Source organism: Symphalangus syndactylus, chromosome 20 (assembly GCF_028878055.3).
Source record: "Symphalangus syndactylus isolate Jambi chromosome 20, NHGRI_mSymSyn1-v2.1_pri, whole genome shotgun sequence".
Lineage (NCBI taxonomy): Eukaryota > Metazoa > Chordata > Mammalia > Primates > Hylobatidae > Symphalangus > Symphalangus syndactylus.
Genome location: NC_072442.2, coordinates 67,194,494 through 67,215,902, shown reverse-complemented (window position 1 = coordinate 67,215,902; position 21,409 = coordinate 67,194,494). Strand labels below are relative to the sequence as shown.

The 21,409-nt window shown below is 40.0% G+C and overlaps 2 protein-coding genes across 2 annotated transcripts; both read right to left on the bottom strand.

The window, feature by feature from the left end:
* Nucleotides 1-205: 205 nt before the first annotated feature.
* LOC129470442 (olfactory receptor 3A2) lies at nt 206-1,141 on the bottom strand. Its single transcript, XM_055258280.2, has one exon. It carries the CDS (start codon nt 1,139-1,141, stop codon nt 206-208), a length of 936 nt encoding a protein of 311 aa, XP_055114255.2.
* Nucleotides 1,142-14,808: 13,667 nt separating this feature from the next.
* LOC129469938 (olfactory receptor 1D5-like) lies at nt 14,809-20,988 on the bottom strand. The gene is given in 4 exon segments (XM_055257172.2): nt 14,809-15,166; nt 15,169-15,367; nt 15,370-16,008; nt 20,724-20,988. Coding segments are annotated over 4 exon segments (951 nt in total). The 5' UTR covers nt 20,730-20,988; the 3' UTR covers nt 14,809-15,059.
* Between the last annotated feature and the right edge of the window lie 421 nt (nt 20,989-21,409).

Sequence of the window (21,409 nt, the reverse complement as noted above, 5' to 3'; positions counted from 1 at the left end):
AGAAGTAATTTAATAAATATTTGTCGAATGAATAAATGAATGAATTATATAAGGTTTCCTTGTAGGCCAAACACATAACACCACTCCTCAGGCATCAGGAGATAGAAATAATGGTGATAAACAAGGTTTGTTGGTTACTGTCTTCTCGGGAAATTTTCCTCAGTCCAGAAAAGGCAGGAAAGCAGGTCATCTCTCAGGTCAGTGATCACTTCCCCACAAGTAACTGACACAGAGCGCCCTGAACATCAGTATTTCTGAGGCTGTAGATAAGTGGGTTCAGCATGGGGTTGATCACAGTCATGAAAACTCCAATCCCCTTATCCTTGTCTGAAGATTCCACTGAACCCAGCCTCATGTAGCTGAAGACACCTGTCCCATAGAAGATGCCCACCACAGTGAGGTGGGAGCCACATGCGGAGAAGGCCTTCTTTCTGCCCTCAGCAGAGCGGATTTGCAGCACAGCAGCTACCACATGGGCATAGGACATGCTGATGAGGACCAAGGGCGCCACAGCCATGAAGGCTGCTGCTACAAAAAGCAGCAGCTCATTGAGTTGGGTGCTGGAGCAGGAGAGCTGGAAGAGCTGTGGGAGGTCACAGTAGAAGTGATTGATCACACTGGGGCCACAGAAGTTGAGGGTAGTTAAGGCAATAGGGTGGGTCAGTGCATTGGTGAAGGCACGAGTCCAGGACACAGCCACCAACATCCTCTGGACTGTCTGACTCATGCGGGTGCTGTAGGTGAGGGGCCAGCAGATGGCCAGGAATTGGTCATAGGCCATGGCGGTCAGCAGGAAGCAGTCCATTCCAGCCAAAAGGTGGAAGAAGAAGAGCTGGGAGAGGCAGGCATCATAGGAAATTGTGCACTTGTGGGTCAAGAGACGACCCAACATTGCAGGAACAGTGACAGTGATACATCCGACATCCAGCACTGATAGGTTCCCCAGGAAGAAGTACATGGGGGTGTGGAGTTTGGGCTCCACCAAGACAGCTGCCAGGATGCTGAGGTTGCCCCCAATTGTGACCAGACAGACAAAGAGGAGGAGCACAAAGACCACAGACTGCATCTCTTCTGTTTGCACTAGGCCCAGTAGAATGAACTCAGCAACGGCTATCCTGTTGGTCCCAGCTTCTGGCTCCATGAGTTCCTATAAGGACATGTCCCAGCAGGGGAGGTATCAGTTCACTCAGTTCACATTAACATTTTAAACCATTTATGTTCAAAGCCCCATGGTGAGTCCCCAGGCCGTCCCTCACTCCTCCAACACCTCAATGCCTTTACCTTGCTCTTGGTTGAGATGCCCAGTGCCACCACCACCTTGTCCCTCTCATCGTCTGCTAGCTGAAAAGGTCAGAATACTTGGGAAAATAAGCTAAGATAAAAGATCTAATTTATAACATGAGGATTATAGTTAATAAAGTGTATTGTATTCAAGATTTTTGCTAAATGAGTAGATTATAATTGCTCTTGCCAGAGGGGGGGAAAATGGGTAACTGTGTGAGATGATGGATATGTTAATTTGTTTCACTATGCTAATCATTTTACTGTCTACATGTATCTCATAACTTCATGTGGTGAACCTTAAATATACGCAATGAAATTTGTTTAAAAAAAGGCAAAATACTTCCTTTTTGAATATAGTGAGATTAAGATAGGATTTTCCCCAGGCTCAGTGGCTCACGCCTGTAATCCCAGCACTTTGGGAGGCCGAGGCGGGCGGATCACGAGATCAGGAGATTGAGACCATCCTGGCTAACACGGTGAAACCCCGTCTCTTCTAAAAATACAAAAACAAAATCAGCCGGGCGAGGTGGCGGGCCCCTGTAGTCCCAGCTACTCGGGAGGCTGAGGCAGGAGAATGGCGTGAACCCAGGAGGTGGAGCTTGCAGTGAGCCGAGAATTCGCCACTGCACTCCAGCCTGGGCGACAGAGTGAGACTCCGTCTCAAAAAAAAAAAAAAGAATTTTCCCATTTTTCTCTGAGGGATCAACCCAAACTAATAAGCAGATTACACTTTAATAATTAATTTTTAATTGATGAATAATAATTGTGTATATTTATGGGGTACAGTGTGATATTGATCGGTAATTAACATAGCCATCCCTTCACCAACTCATTTTTGTGGTGAGAATGTTAAAATATATCCTTTTATACAAACTGGAAGACATTATGCTAAGTGAAATAAACTAGACACAGAAAGATAAATACTTTACAATTTCACTTACATGTGGAATCTAAAAAGTCAATGTCATAGAATCAGAGACCAATAAGCAGACTTCAAAATAGAAAAATTCATGAGATTTTCAGAGAAACTAGAAAATATTGAAACTGTTGCCTAGGTTTCAAGGCTTCTGGAAATAGCGAAGATCAAGCGAAGGTATGGCAAGAATCAGAGACAAGATACTCATGATTCTGAATTTTTTTTATTTTTTTGAAGAACCTCCAAACTGTTCTCCGTAGTGCTTGTATTAATGTACACGCGCATCAGCAGTGGATGAGGGTCCCTTTTCTTCTCATGTTCACCAACATTTGTTACTGCCTGTCTCTTGGATAAGAGCCATTTTAACTGGGATGAGATGGTATCTCATTGCAGTTTTGATTTGCATTTCTCTGACAATCAATGATATTGAGCACCTTTTCATATGTCTGTTTGCCATTTGTCTATCTCCTTTTGAGAAATGTCTATTCAAATATTTTGCCAGTTTTTAAGTTGGATTATTAGATGTTTTCCTGTAGGGATGTTTGAGCTCCTTATATATTCTGATTATTAATCCCTTGTCAGATGGGTAGTTTGCGAATATTTCCTCCCATTCTGTGGGTTTTCTCTTCACTTTGTTGACTATTCCTTTGCACAGAAGCTTTTTAACTTGATGTGATCCCATTTGTCCATGTTTGCTTTGGTTGCCTCTGCTTGTGGGATATTACTCAAGAAATTGTTGCCCAGACCAACGTCCTTGAGAGTTTCTCCAATGTTTCCCCGTAGTAGTTTTTCAACTCTAGAATTTCTGCTTGATTCTTTTTAATAATTTCAATCTGTTTGTGAAATTTACCTGATAGAATTCTGAATTTCTTCACTGTGTTATCTTGAATTTCTTTTCATTTCCTTAACACAGCTATTTTGAATTATCTGTAAGAAAGATCAACTATCTCTATTTCTTCAGGATTGGTCCCTGGTGCCTTCAGTTCATTTGGTGAGCTCATGTTTTCCTGGATGGTCTCAATGTTTTTGGGTGTTCATTGGTGTCTGGGCATTGAAGAACTAGGCATTTATTGTAGTTTTTGCGGTCTGGTCTTGTTTATCCTTCTTGTCCCTTCCAGTCCCTGTTCCCATTTCCAGGGGGAGCTTCTAAGTGTCTTGAGCGTCCTTCACAACATAGCCCATACAAATAGTCACTTACGGATATGCTTCTTACTTTTGACTCTCTGCATATTTGCTTTGTTTTTGCAGGCAAGCCAATTAGAAAGCCAACTAAAAAAACGTATCAATGAGTACTTAATAATAATATGGGTTAAGTAGGATGGGGTTTTGAATTTTTTTTTTCAGTCAAATGGCATCTTAGGTACCACTGCTGGGGGTCCTCAAAATATGCACTTCTAGTGATTCTCTTAAGAGCTGAGATCTGGATTGTGTGTGTGTGTGTGTGTGTGTGTGTGTGTGAGAGATTGAGATTCTTAGGCTAAGAAGATGTTTTTGGCCCATAGCTAAGTGGGTTGCTTGCCTGGTGGTGGAGGAATTGCAGGCCAGACAGTGTGTCCTATGGCTTTGGAATGGACGAGAAAGGCCTGGGCTCCACTGAAAATGACAAGTTGTTTCACTCCACGGGCTCTGCTGCACGAGAGGGTGCGTGTGCCTTCATTCTTCAGCTGCTGTTAAAGCAAAGCTAGGCTGTGCGGCCGTGGCAGCCCTTTCCTTGTATTGCATTTCACCTTGCGTGTTTGTGTGAGTGTAGAGACTACAATTCGATATGGCTCCTGAAGGCTTACAATCAAGAAGTAGCCACATCTTGTGTCAGTTGACTGTGGCCTCGGTCCTCTTACTCATCCATCTGTTCATTCAACAAGTATTTATCAAGCATTTACTACGTATGAAACAATTGACTCAGATACTGGGAAAACTGGTGAACGAAACCAGAATGTCTAATCAGGTGCATGCTAGCTGGGAAGGACGAGGGTAGATGCTGAGAGGTTTTGCTTTTGAATGTTTGATACTGTGATTTACCCTCCAAAAATACACAGTCCCGGCTTGCCTCCCTGCAGATTTTACCTCCGAAATTCCTCTCTGATCCCTCCTCTCCTTTATGCTTCTGTTACTGCCTCTTCAGGTGCTTCCCCTCACTTTGGCCAATCTGGCAGTCTCCTAACTGATCTCCCTGACTTCACCCTTCAGCCCTGTTCCACATCCATTGTTGACAATGCCACTTAACACAAAGCTGGGTGTGTCATTTCCATGCCTGAGACTTTTCATGGGCTCTCTATTGTCTATTGCATAAAATCCAAGCTCCTTAACTAGCCGTAGGGGGCCCTCAATGACATTGCTCACACGTGTCTGTGGACACATGGAGATGATCTTCAAGGACAGTTCTTCCTTCAAGGACAGACTTGCTGCCCAGCTGTGAGGAGCGTGGTCGGCAGACAGCCTTCAGCTGTCAGCTCCTTTAGGGTTTACCGTAGCTACAGAGAGCCTCCTTCCCCAAGGCAGTCCCTTTTCCTGGATAGCCCACACCTGGTGATTGAGGCAGGGGTATAAAGACTGTCCATTTTAACCTGGTATGGGACAGCTCCGATGGCCAACAGTCATTCCAAATCTCCCTGCTGGGTCGGGGCTATGGTGTGAAAGTGTCCATTCTGAAAGTCATGTGTTGAAACTTCATAGCCAGTGCGATAGTATTATGAGGTGGGGCCTTTAAGAGGTGATTAGGCCACGAGGCTCCTCCCACGTGAATGGGATTAAGACCCTTTATAAAAGAGGCTTCAGGCAGTGTGTGGCTTTCTTGTTCTTTCGCCTTCCCCCGTGTGAAGATGCGGTGCTCTTGCCCCCGGAGAGGATGCAGACACAAGATGCCATGTCGGAAGCAGGGACCAGGTCCTCACTAGCTGGCAGCTTCGTTTGGATTTCCCAGCCTCCGGAACTGTGAGAAATAATTTTCTGTTTTTTATAAATTACCAGGTTCAGGTATCTTTTTTATAGAAGCAGAAAATGTGCTGAGACAATTGGCTTTCTGGGAGGCCAGCCTGCAATTTGACTTCCTCCTCTGCCCAATCAAGGTTCCTCCCTTGTTCCTTCACAGTTGTTGTTCCCTAGTAAACACCTTTTACTCCAAACTCTTTCTCATACTTGCTTCTGGAGCCCCCTGGCCTGTGACACTGCCTGGATAGCGTCATTGCTGCCGCTCTGTTTATACCAGACTCCCTGTCACTCCCCGCACACACCGTGTTTCAAATCCCCGTGCTTTCATGTGTGCTATTCCCTTTGCCTCAACTTTTCAGTTTTTTTTTCTGGTCAACAAAACTTCTATTTTTCCTGTCCTTTCAAACCCAGCTCAGGGAATATCTCCTACCTGGCTCCCTGTAGCTGGGCTTGGCTTGCTTCTTTGTTCTCTCCCACCTCCCACCTCCCTTTGCTTACAGAGTACTGCTGTAGTTGGTGGGTACAGTATTGTATACAGAAGTGTGTTTGGTACCCAGAAGTGATGGATTCCGGAGCAGAAAGGGACCCAGGACTACCTGACACGGTGGTTAATTGTGATTCTGGAGCAGGAGCTGTGATGGACACGGGAGAGCACATATGCCTTCAACATGCTGACTTCATTTCGGGTACATACCTACCTTCGGGTACATACCTAGAATTGGGATTACTGAAACATATGGTAGTTCCATTAAAAAGGAAAGTAATTTTTTTTAGAGGCAAGGCCTCACTCATTTGCCCAAGCTGGAGTGCAGTGGCACAATCATAGCTCCCTGCAGCCTTGCCCTCCTGGGCTCAAGAGATCCTCTTGCCTTAACCTCCCCAGGAGCTAGGACTACAGGTGTGTGCCACTATGCCCAGCTAGCTTTTTAAATTTTGTGTTTGTAGAGACGGGTATTGCCATGTTGCCCAGGCTGGTGTCAAGCTCCAGGCTGTAAGTGATCCTCCTGCCTCAGCCTCCTAAAGTGTTGGGAGTACAGGCACGAGCGACTGTGCCCAGCAGTGGTTCTATTTTTAGTTTTTAAAGAAACTCCATACCATTTTCCATAATCGCCATGGTAATTTACATTCCCCACCAACAATGCTTAAAAGTTACCTTTTTCTTCACATCCTCCAATACTCACCATTCATCTTGATGGTGAAGGCTGTTCTAACAAGCATGAGATGATGCCTCATGGTGATTTTGATGTACATTTTTCTAATGATTAGTGACGCTGAGCATATTTTCATGTACCTGTTGGCCATTTGTATGTCATCTAAAGAAACATCGATTCATATATCTATAAAGAATATCATTGCTATTTTGATATGGATTTTTTTGCATTTCTAGATTGCTTTGAGTAACATGGACATTTTAGTAATGGTAATTCTTTCAGTCCATGAACAGGGAGTATTTTCTCATTTACTATTCTCTTTTCAATTTTTTCTTCAATGTTTTATGTTTTTATTTTAGAGATCTTTCATCTCTTTGGTTAGATGTACTCCAAGGGATCTTTGGTTTTGGTAGCTATTGTAAATGGTACGGTTTCTCCTTTTTTTTTTTTTTTTTTTTTTCAGATAGTTCACTATTCATGTATAGGTGTTTCTTTTCTTTATGCCAGTACCATAGTATTTTGATTAAAATTGTTTTGTAATATGTTAATATGTTTTGAAATTGGAGAGTGTGATGCCTTCAGCTCTGTTCTTTTTGCTGAAGTTTATTTTTGGCTATTGGGGTCTTTTGTGGTTTTATACGAATTGGTTTGTTTTTGTTTATTAAAAATTTTATTTAAAAAATTTTCAATATGGGGGTACATATGCAGGTTTGTTGCATGTGTATATTGCACCCAGCCAGAGAGCATAGTACCAAATAGGTAGTTTTTCAACCCATGCCTCCCTCCCCTCCTCCCCGCCATTAGTCTGCAGTTTCTATTGTTCTCGTGTTTATGTCCACGTGTGTTCCATGTTTAGCTCCCACTTACAAGTGAAAACATGTGTGTAGTTTTCTGTTCCTGAGTTAGTTTGCTTAGGATTGTGGCCTCCAGCTCCATCCATGTTGTTGGAAAGGACGTGACTTCATTCTTTTTTATGACTGCATAATATTCCATGGCGTATATAAGCATTTTCTTTAGTCAACCACTGATGGGCACCAAAGTTGAATCCGTGTCTTTGCTATTGTGAATAGCATTGTGATGGACATATGCATACATATGTCCTTATGGTAGAATGATTTATATACCCCATAATGGAAATGCTGGGTCGAATGGTAGTTTTGTTTTAAGTTCTTTGAGAAATCTCCAAACTGCTCTTCACAGTTGCTGAACTAATTTACATTCCCACCATCAGCATATAAGCATTCCCTCCCTTTTCTCCACAGCCCTGCCAGCATCTGCTTTTTTGGGGCTTTTTATTAATAGCCATTTTGACAGTGTGAGATGGTGTCTCATTGTGGTTTTGATTTGCATTTCTCTGATGATTAGTGACGTTGAGCATTTTTTTCATATGTTTGTTGGCCAATCGTGTCTCTTCCCTTGAGAAGTGTCTTTTCCTTTGCCCATTTTTTTTAAATGGGGTTATTTTTTGCTTGTTGATTTAAGTTCCTTACAAATACTGGACATTAGACCTTTGTCAGATGCATAGTTTGCAAATATTTTCTTCCATTCTGCAGGTTGTCTGTTTACTCTTTTGATAGTTTCTTTTGCTGTGCAGATGCTCTTTAGGTACTTAGGTCCCCCTTTTCAATAGTTTGACTTATTCTTTTCTTATTTGGACGCCTTTTATTTCTCTTGCCTGATCGCTCTGTCTAGGCCTTCCAATACTACATTGAATAGGAGTGGTGAGAGTGGGCATCCCTGTTTTGTTCCAGGTCTCAAGGGGAATGGCTCCAGCTTTTGTCCATTCAGTATGATGTTGGCTGTGGGTTTGTTATAGATGGCTCTTATTATTTTGAGGTATGTTCCCTGGATGCCTACTCTGTTGAGGAGTTTTATCATTAAGGGATGCTGGATTTTACCAAACCCTTTTTCTGTTTCTATTGAGATGATCATATGGTTTTTGCTTTTAATTCTGTTTATGTGATAAATCACATTGATTGATTTGTGTATGTTGAACCAGGCTTGCATCCCAGGAACTAAGGCTGGGCAAGTCCAGATGGTCATTTTACAGGTACTTGCTGACATGCAGTTGCCTCTCAACCTGGGGAAGACTAGTGAAAGCAACTGGGTTGTATGGGGAAGGTGGCTCAGGATTTGAGCCTGAAAGGCCTGTGGACAGTGTTGCCTGCAGCACGATGTTGTCGACTAGTTTCTTCTGGTGTGGCACCTCTTTTGGCCAGAATACAGAGCAATTCCCAAGATCTGTGTGCTGGCTACTTTAAGTCCTACCTTCATTGTTTGTTTCTAACTGACCTCAGGTGGTCTAACTGCTGGCACTCTCTCTCTGTTTCCCCTGGGATGAGACAAGAGTGAGCTTGCCTCCTCCTGCAAAGGATCCCAGAATGGTGGGGAAATTGAGTATTGGCCTCCAATTCACTTTTCTTATTGTAGAAACTGTGAGTCTAGGAACATTCTCTGTGTGTGGTGCGGTGCTGACTTTGGGGAGGGTGAAATGGTCAGAGAACAATTTCTATTACTCTTTGGTCATGGCTTTTCTCAATTGTGTGCCCAGGGTGGTGTCTCAGCCTCAGTCCCAATTCCTGGAATATTCAAGATGTTTTTCTAAAAATTTTAAGTTCCGGGATACATGTGCAGGATGTGCAGATTTGTTACGTAGGTAAACGTGTGCCATGGTGTTTTGCTGCACCTGTCAACCCATCACCGAGGTACCAAGCCCTGCATGCATTAGCTCTTTATCCCGATTCTCTCCCTCCACCGCCCCCACTCCCCCAACAGAACCCAGTGTGTGTCGTTCCCCTCCCGGTGTCCTTGAGTTAGGATGGTATTCTTGACTGTGGGTGCTTCTAGTTGGATTTCTGTGTGGGGAGTGAACCTGGAGAACTCCTATTCTGCCATCTTGCTTATGTTGTTCTCTTCTTGACCAATTTTTAATAAAAAATATATGATTCAGATTTTGTATGTATTTGGAGGGGAAGGAAGTATTGTTATGGACTCAATGTTTGTGTCCCTGCCAAATCCATTTGTTGAAGCTCTAATGCCCCATGTGACTGTACCTTTGGGAGGTAATTGGGTTTAGAGGAGCTCATGATGGTGAGCCCCATAATGGGATTAGTGCTCTTATAAGAGGAGGGGCCAGTGCTTTTCCTTCCTCTCCTTGCATACACAAAGAAGAGGTCATGTGAGCACACAGCAAGGTGGTGGCTGCCTACAAGCTAGGAAGAAGTCCTACCAGAACCCAACCATGCTGGCATCCTGATAGTAACTCCTAGCTTCCACAAGTGTGAGAAAATAGATCTGTTGTTTAAGCCACCCAATGTATGGTATTTTGTTATAACATCCCTAATTGACTAACACAAATGTGTTTTCCACATCTAATGATTCATCCATTTTATAAGTCAAACTCAGTGGCAAACCAAACCTTCAGATCCTTTAAAAACTAAAAAAGTAATTATGAATAATTTCTTTTTTTTTTTTGCTTGGTAAATCAACTATTTTTATTTTATTTTTCATAAGTCATTGGGGTACGGGTGTATTTGGTTACATGAGTAAGTTCTTTAGTGGAGATTTATGAGATCCTTGTGCATGCATCATCCAGGCAGTATACACCGCATCATAGTTGTTGTCTTTTATCCCTCGCCCCCCTCCCACTCTTCCCCCCAAGTCTCCAAAGTCCATTATATCATTTTTATGGCTTTGTGTCCTCATAGCTTAGCTCCCACATATCATTGAGAACATATGATCTTTTGTTTTCCATTCTTGAGTTACTTCACTTAGAATAATAGTCTCCAGTCTCATCCAGGTCATTGCAAATGCTATTAATTCATTCTTTTTTATGGCTGAGTAGTATTCCATTGTATATATGCCACGGTTTCTTTACCTATTCGTTGATCAATGGGCATTTGGGTTGGTTCCACGATTTTGCATTTGTGAATTGTGTTGCTATAAACATAAGTGTGCAAGTATATTTTTCAAATAATGACTTCTTTTCCTCTGGATAGATACCCAGTAGTGGGATTGCTGGATCAAATGGTAGTTCTATTTTTAGTTCTTTGAGGAATCTCCACACTGTTTTCCATGGTGGCTGTACTAGCTTACAATCCCACCAGCGTAGAAGTGTTCCCTGATCACTGCATCCATGCCAACATCTCTTGTTTTTCTATTTTTTGATTATGGACATTCTTGCAGGAGTACGATAATTTTTTGATTATGGCTGTTTTTTTGCAGGAGTACAGTGGTATCACATTGTGGTTTTGATTTGCATCTCCCTGATCATTAGTGAAGTTGAGCATTTTTTCAAATGTTTGCTGACAATTAGTTTATCTTCTTTTGAGAATTGTCTATTCATGTCCTTAGCCCACTTTTTGATGGGATTGTTTGTTTTATTCCTATTTGAGTTTGTTGTAAATTCTGGATATTAGTCCTTTATCAGATGTATAGATTATGAAGAGTAAATCAACTATTTACCCTTATTCAGGCAGTGTGGTTTATATTCTGAAAATGACTCACAGATTTTGAAAAAAATACATAAAAATCTTATAATTTTATAATTTTCTTTCCATCACACTTTCTCAGCATTTTTGCCATAACATTTTCTTAAACTAAATGAATTTGAATAACTGCCCTGTGATTTACTTAGGAAAATTGCTTATGTATCTGTTTCCTCATTTGTAAAATAAAAATAACAAAACCTTCTTCGTAAGATTGTTTAAAGGACTCAATGAGAAAGTCCCTGTAATCTGGCAGATGTGAGAAATACGAGTTTCCTTCCTTTCTTGACACCAGTGAGCGTAATAGAAAAGTAATAGAAATAATGCTTTAGCTAATTTTGGTTAGAAATAACCATGACTTTTGTCTCTATAGATCCATGAATAGATGAGTTTTAAAGTCTGATTCATTCTTTAAAGTCTTTATTAAGTCAATGGCATAATAAAAACCTCACAGATATAAGCCATCTTTTTATATCTCACATTTTGACACCATATCAAACCCTTTTCCAGGTACCATTTAACTCACTCAGTTGAGAAAGATTGCATGCCTAGATTGCTGAAGACTTTTATTCCTTTCACATACAGTTAAAATTGGGAGTAAATGCTTCGCAATAGTATAGATGATGTAGTGTAAGGTAGAATAGCACTTAACCATGGCATAAATTCAATTATACTTGTGTCTTATAAGGTATAATTAGGCAAAAATTAGATTCTAATTTTAGTTTATATAATTACTGTGGTAAAAGATGTATTCTAATGTTTAAGTACTGGCATTTTTTTTCTGGGTTTTTGCATTCTGATTCTCTGTTATAGTTTTTTCTTCCCATAGTGGTTTTCTGTCCTATCCTCCCTTTATAAATTTGCAATATACATTTTTAAATGCAATTTCTGCATAGTTCCATTTTCTATGAAAGAGCAAACAGTTCAGCTAGGAAAAGGGAACAATATCAGCCTTTAGATAGTGTGGGTGAAACAGAGTCACTTCCCTTTCAGCTCAGCTTTGATTTCAAGTTACTTAAACTACCTGAAAATGATTTTATGTCATATACTTGTATGATGTAAACATCATCCAAATTAAAAATGTTAAAGCCTCAATGTCTTCCCTAAGTATTTATGAAAATAAGAAACTATTTCTATTATCAATATTGAGAAGGAATGGTCAGTAAGTATATGACATTTTATAGTCTTTGATCATGAAAAGAGGAAGGTAATTTGAAAGTGTTTGTGTTCTATTTGTAACCTTATCTGCTGGAATTTATGTGTTATCTGTTGGAATTGCCAGCCCATATAAGGCTATATGTTTTAAATAGCTAATTTGTTAAAGAGTCATTAAAAATATGAGTTTGAAAATAAAGGCATTTAATACTACTTAATATTTTAGGGTTAAAAATAAGTGTTACATTTTCTTTAGTGGCAATTTCAAGCATATAATAAGAAAATAATTTTAGACACATATATACCATCCACAAAATTAAAAATATTGTTACCTGATCATGTCACTTATTTCTATAAAAAAGATTTAAAATATTATAGATAACACTAAAGCATTATCCCTATTTCTTTCCCTCATTTTGTTCTCCTTTTCAAAGGATTTCCTGAATTTGAGAACAATTTTCAAGTATGTTTGTACTTTAGGAGAACAGTTCTCAAACTTTTTGTTTCAGGATGCATTTACCTGCTTAAAATTTTTGAGACCAAAAGAGCCATAAGCTGTGTTTATATGGGTTTTATCTACTGATATTCTCGTATTAGAAAGACATTTAAAGTATTTATTTACTAATTCCATCATAAAACAATATTACCATGACATGTTTTTATAGTAGGATTTTAAATAGAAATAACTATATTTAAAAAAAATTATTGAAGAATAGTATGGTTTTACTTTTTTCCAATCTTTTTAATGTCTGACTTAATAGAAGAGAGCTAGATTCCTGTATCAGCTTCTGCATTTATTTGTAGTGGTATGTTATTTTGATTGACATGTATGAAGAAAATCCAGCCTTATACAGATATGTAATTGCAAAAGGGAGGATGTTAATAACCTTCTCAATTAATATTATTTGATACTACATCAAAACGTGATAAGTGGTAGTTTCTTAAAGGTTAGTAGCAATGCAGAATCTGATAACACATGAATAGACATTTTATCCCCTATGTCATTAAAATCCATTGGCTTCTTTTGCATTTTAAGTTGATCTTTTATTTATGTGTAACTTTTTCACATAATGCATTGGTAATTTGAAAAATACTGGCTCACTGAGTTATGCAGATCTTCCAAATGTTGACACATTTCATGTATATATGAAATATATATCCATCACCATGATGGACGAATTTTCCAAAGGGGTGATATTGCTTGATAGACCAAATATTTATTACTGGCAACAAATACTGTCAGTTTTTCTTACAGTGACAGGCTCACTTCATTTATTTGGTGGCAACATCTGCCAAATACCAATTCTGAATAACTATAGTTTATCAGTAATCCTAACAACTAAAAATGTTCCATGAAATGGCTGGTTGAGCCCAAATTCAATCATTCAAGTACTTCCTCACAAGACAATCATTGTACTTTGAGATGCAGAAATGCTCTCTGGTACTAGCCATTATATTATACAAAATATTAAGAAGACATACATGAAAAGATGTGATTTGATAAAAATTTACTGCTTTATCAAGGACAACATTAGTTTAGAATTTTATCTTTCTCTGCATCTATTGACATTTTTTTCTTTTGTCAATATAATAAACACTTATGGATTAAAAAGTATCAAATTATCTTTATATACCTTTGATATATCCTAATGGGTACTTATGCAATATTATTATTTTTAAATTGTTGGGTTCAATTTACTAGTTTTTTTTTGGGATACCTGTATTTATATTTTTAAGTGAAATTAGCTCTTGCACTTTTTCTTGTCCTCTCTTTCTGCTTTGATATCAGGTGATAATTATGACATAAAACTATTTGGGAAGTTTTATTTTTCTATTCTCTGCAAATTTTTTTTTAAAACAACTGGATGATCCATAACTTGCTAAAAGTTTTATAAATAGATTTATGTGATATGTGTACATATTCATATATATGAATATTTAAAATGATTGATTATAGTTATAGGACTATTTAATTTTCCCATTTCTTCTTGAGTCATCTTTGACAAGTCACATTTTTTTCAAGGATTTGTTATTTTGTCAAAATGTTCAAAATTATTGGCATGTAGATGTTGATGATATTCCCTCTTCATCATCCTAATCTTGATGTTTAGTTTTTATCCCCATTCTTCCCACTGTAGTCTTTGCTAGTGTCTTTTCTTTCTTTGCTCAATATCCCAGGGGTTTATTCACTTCATTTTATTTTAAAAGAACCTATCTATCTTTGGCTTTTAAAATCCTCTTCGTTGTATTTTTGTATTTTATTGAGTTCAATTCCCAATTTATTTATTAAAATATCTCCTTTCCTCTGTTCTCTGGGATCACTAAATTGTTCATTTGTTCCAGAATCCTCCCCTTCTACTGGCCCTACTACCACTGCTATTTATGAATATGTATTGATGTTTGAGAGTTTTGTTTTGAGGGGTGGATGGAATTCTTGCATGAAGAAGAGAAGGAAGGTGAGGAACTACAGAAATAAAAGATAGGATGGTCTTTCCAAAGGCAAGGTCTGACTTCCTACAGAGAAAAGGAATGCAGGGAAAAGGCAAGAGAGTGTTGCTTTGAGGCCCCAAAGATAAAATCAACCCAGAGCACAAGAGGAATCTTGTTGGCATTTCTGCATGAACCATATGGGCTGTGTCCAGAGTGACGATATGTCAACATTGAAGTGGTGTATGTTGTACCTGTTGGAGCATCAAGAAAGGGGAAGCCTCACCCAGGGCATCTGTGGCAGGGGTAGTGCAAAGTGTCTTCTCCACAGAGCATGAAGGTAGCAGCTCCTTAGAGAAGCCAAACCTCTGGGTCATAAGTGAATGGGTGCTAGAAAACATGAGAGCCCTCCCTAAGCTATGACTGGTTATATATAGATAAGCCTAGGACTGTGGGCCTATGATCAAGCAGGTTTCAATATTTGACCCTGTAAAATCCTGGTAGTAGTGTTAGCATGACATTATTTATTGCCAAGGCTGGTGAGGTCTGGGAGGCACTGGGATACACATTGTCTTTTCTTTACCACAGATAGATATGCTCACCTCATTCTGAGCTGTACTCTAATGACTGTTGCATATCCCACAGCATAATGCCTTATGTGGGTGAAGGATATTTCCGGTCTCCACTTCAATCCCCTTTCCAAAATTACCTTCATTTAGGCCTCTGAAAGGGTCTCCCTAGGAGTCTTCCCAGAGCCCCATGCATGTCCTTGTTCCTCGGGCTGTAGATGAAAGTGTTCATCATAGGTGTCACCACAGCATCACTGTGGCTACTGAGTCCTTCATGGAGTAGGTGTGGAGGGGCTGCAGGTACACCATAGCAAGCGTCCCATAAAAGAGGGAGACCACACCCAAATGTGAGGCACAGGTAGAGAAGGTTTTGTATTTCTTAGAGGTTGAGGGTATTTGAAGGATGGTTCTGACAATATGTACATAGGATGTGGTCATGAACCCTAAGGGGGGGTGATGAAGATGAAGCAGCCAGTGGCAATCAGCACTGTGTGAATGATGTGGGTGTTGGAACATGCCAGCTGCAGCAGGATGTACATCTCACAGAAGAGGTAGTGGATCTCTCGAGGCCCACAGAAGGTCACCCTGGTCATGAGGAGGATGAGGAGGAGGCCATAGAGAACAGACAGCCCCCAACACAGGGAGAGGAGCAAGACACAGAGCCCAGGGCTCATGGCTGTGACATAGTGGAGGGGGCAGCAGATGGCCACATAGCAGTCATATGCCATCACAGCCAGGATGAGGTTGTCCAGGGTCACCAAGGAGACCAGGAAGTAGAGCTGCGTCAGACACCCCGCATAGGAGATGGCTTTGTTCTGGGACTGGAGGTTCACCAGCATCTTGGGGATTGTGTTGGTGACAAAGAAGAGGTCAGTGAAGGAGAGGTTGGCCAGGAAGAAGTACATGGGGGTGTGCAGGCGGGAATCAGAGTTGATGGCCAGGATGATGAGCACATTTCCCACCACCATGACCAGGTACATGGACAGGAACATCCAAAACAGCATCCGCTGCTGCTCAGGACTCTCTGACATCTGTAGGAGAAGGAACTGTGAGTTCTCACTCTGGTTGCCTCCATCCATTTCCCCAACTCTCTGCAACATTAACACCAACAAATGTTTATTAAGTGCCCTCATTTGAATAAGGACACGAAGATAAGCAAAATCAACTCTTAACATTAAAATATCTTGGACTAAATTTTAAAAATAATAAAAGCAACAGGTCATCATAGGCATAAAAACAGAATATAGAAGGTATGCAATTATTCCAGCAACTTCTAACCTGACATGCTGAATATTATAAAAATAATGTCTAAGCCTTATTTTTAATCCTGCCATCTTCCAATAGTCTTGAAGTGTTTGAAGTTTAGTGTGTTATGTTATGATTTTATACAGGGTTTTAAGTGGTATTTAATACAGGTATATGCATTACAAGAAATGATTATTGTCCAGTTGGAGGAAGTGGAGAAATAAAATATTGGAAAGGAGACAGAAGAATGATTATTACTTGTTGATATAATGATCACTCTGTGAAATCTAAGAAAATCAGTGGAAACATTAGAAAAAAAAAGATGTTTGTGATTAGTCAGTGAAGTGACCCATGACAAAATGAACCAGACCCTCAGCTTTCATGGTCCCCGTAAGCCGTGTAGTGAAGCGCTAAAGACCGTCCTGTGGTAACTCTTAAATTCAAGTCGAAGCACTGCCTCTTCCTGGCTGTAATGCCTCAGGCAGGTCACTTGTGTTCTTTAAGACTCAGTTTTTTTTTAACGTGAAGAATGGGTTGGGGTGAGGAGAAAATTAAGGAATAAAGTACTTAACACAAAGAGCTGACATATGGAGAGCACTCAATAAATAGTACCTGTTATTATATATGAATGATGATCAAAAATACTAAGATTAAAATATAATATGAAACACATTATCAGCAAACAATCTATGCATTAAGATATTAAGAATCAGCTATGGTCTTCAAATTCTCTACTGAGGCATAAAGTAAACATTTGTTAAATGGACAGATATAAACAAGATTCTAGATAACAAGATGAGATGGGCAAAGGTGCATATTCTAAGTTATTGTAAAATTTAACCTATTTCAGAGTCAAAATTGTAACAGGGTTTTAAAGAAACGAAAGCTAGTTTAAATTTCCTCTAAAAATAAGAATGAAAATAAGCTAGGAAAATGTTGAAGACAAGGAGACACTTGCTCTGTCAAATATTAAGAACTCTACAATAGTGGGGGTACTGGTGCTGGAATGAACAGATCAGTAGAACTGCCTAGAAACATAAGAAACAGCCAAGTTCATGTGGAATGTGGCGAATTGTTATGGTGACACTTTAATTCAGCAGGGAAAGTTGCATTATGTAATAAATGGCATTACGACAACTGTCTACTTATTTTTTTTGGGAAAAGTTATATCAATGTTTTGTATTTTATCCAACATACTAAAACATACCAAACATACTAGTATATTTTATCAAAATAGACTAAAGATAAAACAATTATTTTTTTTCCTTTTGAAAACCTAATGTATATGGAATAAAACATTAAAAAATCTGAAAACTTATCAAAGAAATAATATAAATTCTATCAAATTCCAGCATGTAGAGATAGACAACCATGGCTAATGTCTTTTTAGTCAAGACGTGAAGGACCACAAAACGCCAGCTTTGTAACATGATGGGCAGAGAGCTTTGCAGAAAAGCAGGTGCATGTACAGATGCCCTGAGGGGGGAAAGGTCTTTCTTGTGTTTAAGGAAGTAAATATAGGCCAGCATGTCTTGGGGTGAAGAAGATATTGGTGAGACAGGACGTTGTGCCATGGCCAGTAATGAACTGTAAAGCAGAAGTGGCTGTGTACATTTAGCAACTATTTTTTTGTTTGTATTTTATCAACCATATTTTAAAAATCAGGTATGGCTGCTGCATTTTTAATCAAATGCTTTTTCAGTGTCACTCAAGATATATTTTGTAAATAGCCTTCTCAATATTGAAGCATACTTGCATGCCCAGTATGAAGTACTGAATCAATTTGCTAATGTTTTATTTAGACATTTGTAGTCACAATTATTAATGAGGTCTGTCTACGGTCTTTCTTGGTTTGTGTCTTTTTAGTACGATTTGGCTTCCATCAGAGTCCATAGTAAACTTGTATTCACTTATTTTCAAGTCTAACATTTGAAATTTGTTGCAGTTTCCTTAATAACTTAGAAATTTTAAAAATATTTTGTAGAATTCTTTTTGTATACATTTATTTATTTAGAGATTGGGTCTCACTCTGTTGCCCAGCCTGGAGTACAGCAGTGTCATCACAGCTCACTGTAGCCTGGAACTCCTGGGCTCAAGCCCAACTCCCAGCCCCCAGCGATCCTTCTGCCTTGTCTTCCCAAAGTGGTTTGATTACAGTCATGAGCCATTGCACCTGGCCCTGGAATTCTTTCTCTAAATAAAAATAGCTTCAGCAGGGTGCAGTGGCCCACGCCTATAATCCCAGCACTTTGGGAGGCAAGAGGTGTGCATATCGTTTGGGTCCAGGAATTCCAGACCCAGCCTGGGCAACATGGTGAAACCCATCTCTACTAAAAATACAAAATTAACTGAGTGGGGCGGCAGATGCCTGTAGTCCCAGCTACTTGGGAGGCTGAGGTGGGAGGATCACCTGAGCCCGGGAGGCCGAGGCTGCAGTGAGCCATGATTGTGCCACTGCCCTCCAGCCTGGGCAACAGAGCAAGACCCTGTCTCAAAAAAATGGCTTTAAAAAACTATATTGTAATCTATTGATTATAAACAAAAAATGTCCAATGTGAACAATTAAAGCAATACCAAAAATTTATACGGAAAGTAAAAGTCATCCCAAATTCTGTCAGAGCAGCCACTGTTTACACTTTAGTGACGATACTTTTCCACTTGATTTATTCAGTCGTCTTTATTCACTCAGCAATGTGATGGGGAACTTCCTCCAAGTCAATATTGTCATTTATTAGCTATTGTTGTTGTTGTTGTTTTGTTCGGGGACCTTATTTTTCAGCCTGCGTGATAGTTGTTTTTTTTTCGAGACGGAGTCTCTTGCTGTCGCCCAGGCAGGACTGCAGTGGCACAATCTCGGCTCATTGCAACCTCTGCCTCCCAGCTTTAAGTGATTCTCCAGCCTCAGCCTCCCGAGTAGCTGGGACTATAGGCGCCCGCCATTATGCCCAGCTAATTTTTGTACTTTTAGTGGAGAAGGGGTTTCACCATGTTGGCCAGGCTGGTCTTGAACTCCTGACCTCAAGTGATCTGCCTGCCTCGGCCTCCCAAAGTGCTGGGATTACAGGCGTGAGCTGCATGATAGTTTTTAAATCTTAATATTTAAAAAAAAAACACAACCCAGCTACAGGCGTACCTTGGAGATATTGTGAGTTTGATTCCAGATCACCTCAATAGAGCAAATATCGCAATAAAGTGCATCACACAATGTTGTGGTTTCCCAGTGTGTACATGTGACGTTGACACTGTACTGTAGTCTGTTAAGTGTGCAGGAGCGTTATGTCTAGAAATGTACATTCCTTAATTTAAAATACCTTATTGCTAAGAAATGATAGCAATCACCTGACCCTTCAGCAAGTTATAATCCTTTTGCTGGTGGAAGGTCTCACCTTGATGCTGACGGCTGCTGACTTACCAGTGTGGTGGTTGCTGAAGTCTGGGGTGGCTTTGGCAATTTCTTCAATAAGGACAATAAAGTTGGCCACATCAGTTGACTCTTCCCTTTAGGAAACATTTCTCTGTAGCATGTGATGCTGCCTGACAGCATTTTACCTACAGTAGAACTTCTTTCAGAATTGGAGGCCATCCTCTCAAACTCTGCCACTGCCTTATCAAGTAAGTTCGTGTCGTATGCTGTGTTCTTTGTTGTAATTTCAACCATGTTCGTGGCATCTTCACCAGCAGTGGTGGTCATTTCGAGAAACTGCTTTCTTTGCTCATCCGTAAGAAGCAACTACACATCTGTCCAAGTTTTATTATGAGATTGTAGCTCTTCAGTCACATCTTCAGGCTCCACTTCTAAAATTTTCTCTGCTCTTTCCACCACACCTGCAGTTACGGAACTCTTCCTCCCAGCGAAGTCTCGAACTCCTCAAATTCATCCATGAGCATTGGAATCAACTTCTTCCCAGCTCCTATTAGTGTTGATATTTTGACCTCCTCCCATGAATCATGAATTTCTTAATGGCATCTAGAATGGTGAATCCTTTCCAAGTTTTCCCTTCCCTTTGCCCAGATCCATCAGAGGAATCACTATGGCAGCTGTAGCCTTACAAAATGTTTCTTATATAATCATAAGTCTTGAAAGTAAAAATTACTCCTTGATCCCTGGGCTGCAGATTGGATATTGTGCTAGAAGCATGAAAACAGCATCAACCTTCTTGCACATCTCCATCGGAGCACTTAGGTGACCATGAAGAGTCATATTTTGAAAGGAATATTATTTTCTGAGTAGTAAGTGTCAACAGTGGCTTAAGATATTCAGTAAACCATGTTATAAACAGATGTGCTGTCATTCAGGCTTTGTTGTTGCATTTATAGAGCACAAGCAGAATAGATTTAGCCAAATTCATAAGGGCCCTAAGAGTTTTGAAATGGTCAATGAGCGTTGGCTTCAACTTAGTCACCAGGTGTATTCGCTCATAACAGGAGAATCAGCCTGTCTTTGAAACTTTGAAGCCAGGCATTGACTTCTTGTCTCTAGCTATGAAAGTCCTAGATGGCATCTTTTTCCAGGAGAAGGCAGATTTGTTTACATTGAAAATCTGTTGTTTAATGTACTCACCATCATCAGTTATCTCATCTCAATCTTCTGGATAAGTCGTTGCAGCTTCTACATCATCACTTTCTGCTTCACCTTGAACGTTTATGTTATGGAGAGGGCTGCTTTCCTTTAACCTTATGAACCAACTTTTGCTAGCGTCACATTTTCTTCTGCTGCTTCCTTAGTTGTCTCAGCCTCTGCAGAACTGAAGAGAATTAGGAACTTGCTCTGTATTAGGCCTTGGCCTAAGGGAATGTTATTGCGGGTTTGAGCTTCTATCCAGACCACTAAAACTTTCTCCATATCAGCTAGAAGGCTGTTTCACTCCTGTCATTTCTGTGTTCTGTAGAGTAGCACTGTTTAATTTCCTTTGAGAACTTTTCCTTTGCATTGACAATTTGGCTAACTGTTTTGTGCAAGAGGTCTAGCGTTTGGCCTATCTCTGCTTTTGCATGTCTTTCTCAACCAGCTTAATCATTTCTGGCTTTTGATTTAAAGTGAGAGACGTGTGACTCTCCTTTCACTTGTACACCTAGAGGCCTTTGTAGGGTTACTAACTGGCCTGATTTCAATATTGATATGTCTGAGAATAAGGAGGCCTGAGGAAAGGGAGAGAGACGGAGGAATGGCTGATCAGCGGAGCAGTCAGGACACAAGACATTTATTGATTCTGTCCTACTTCTTATGTGGGTGTGGTCCATGGCACC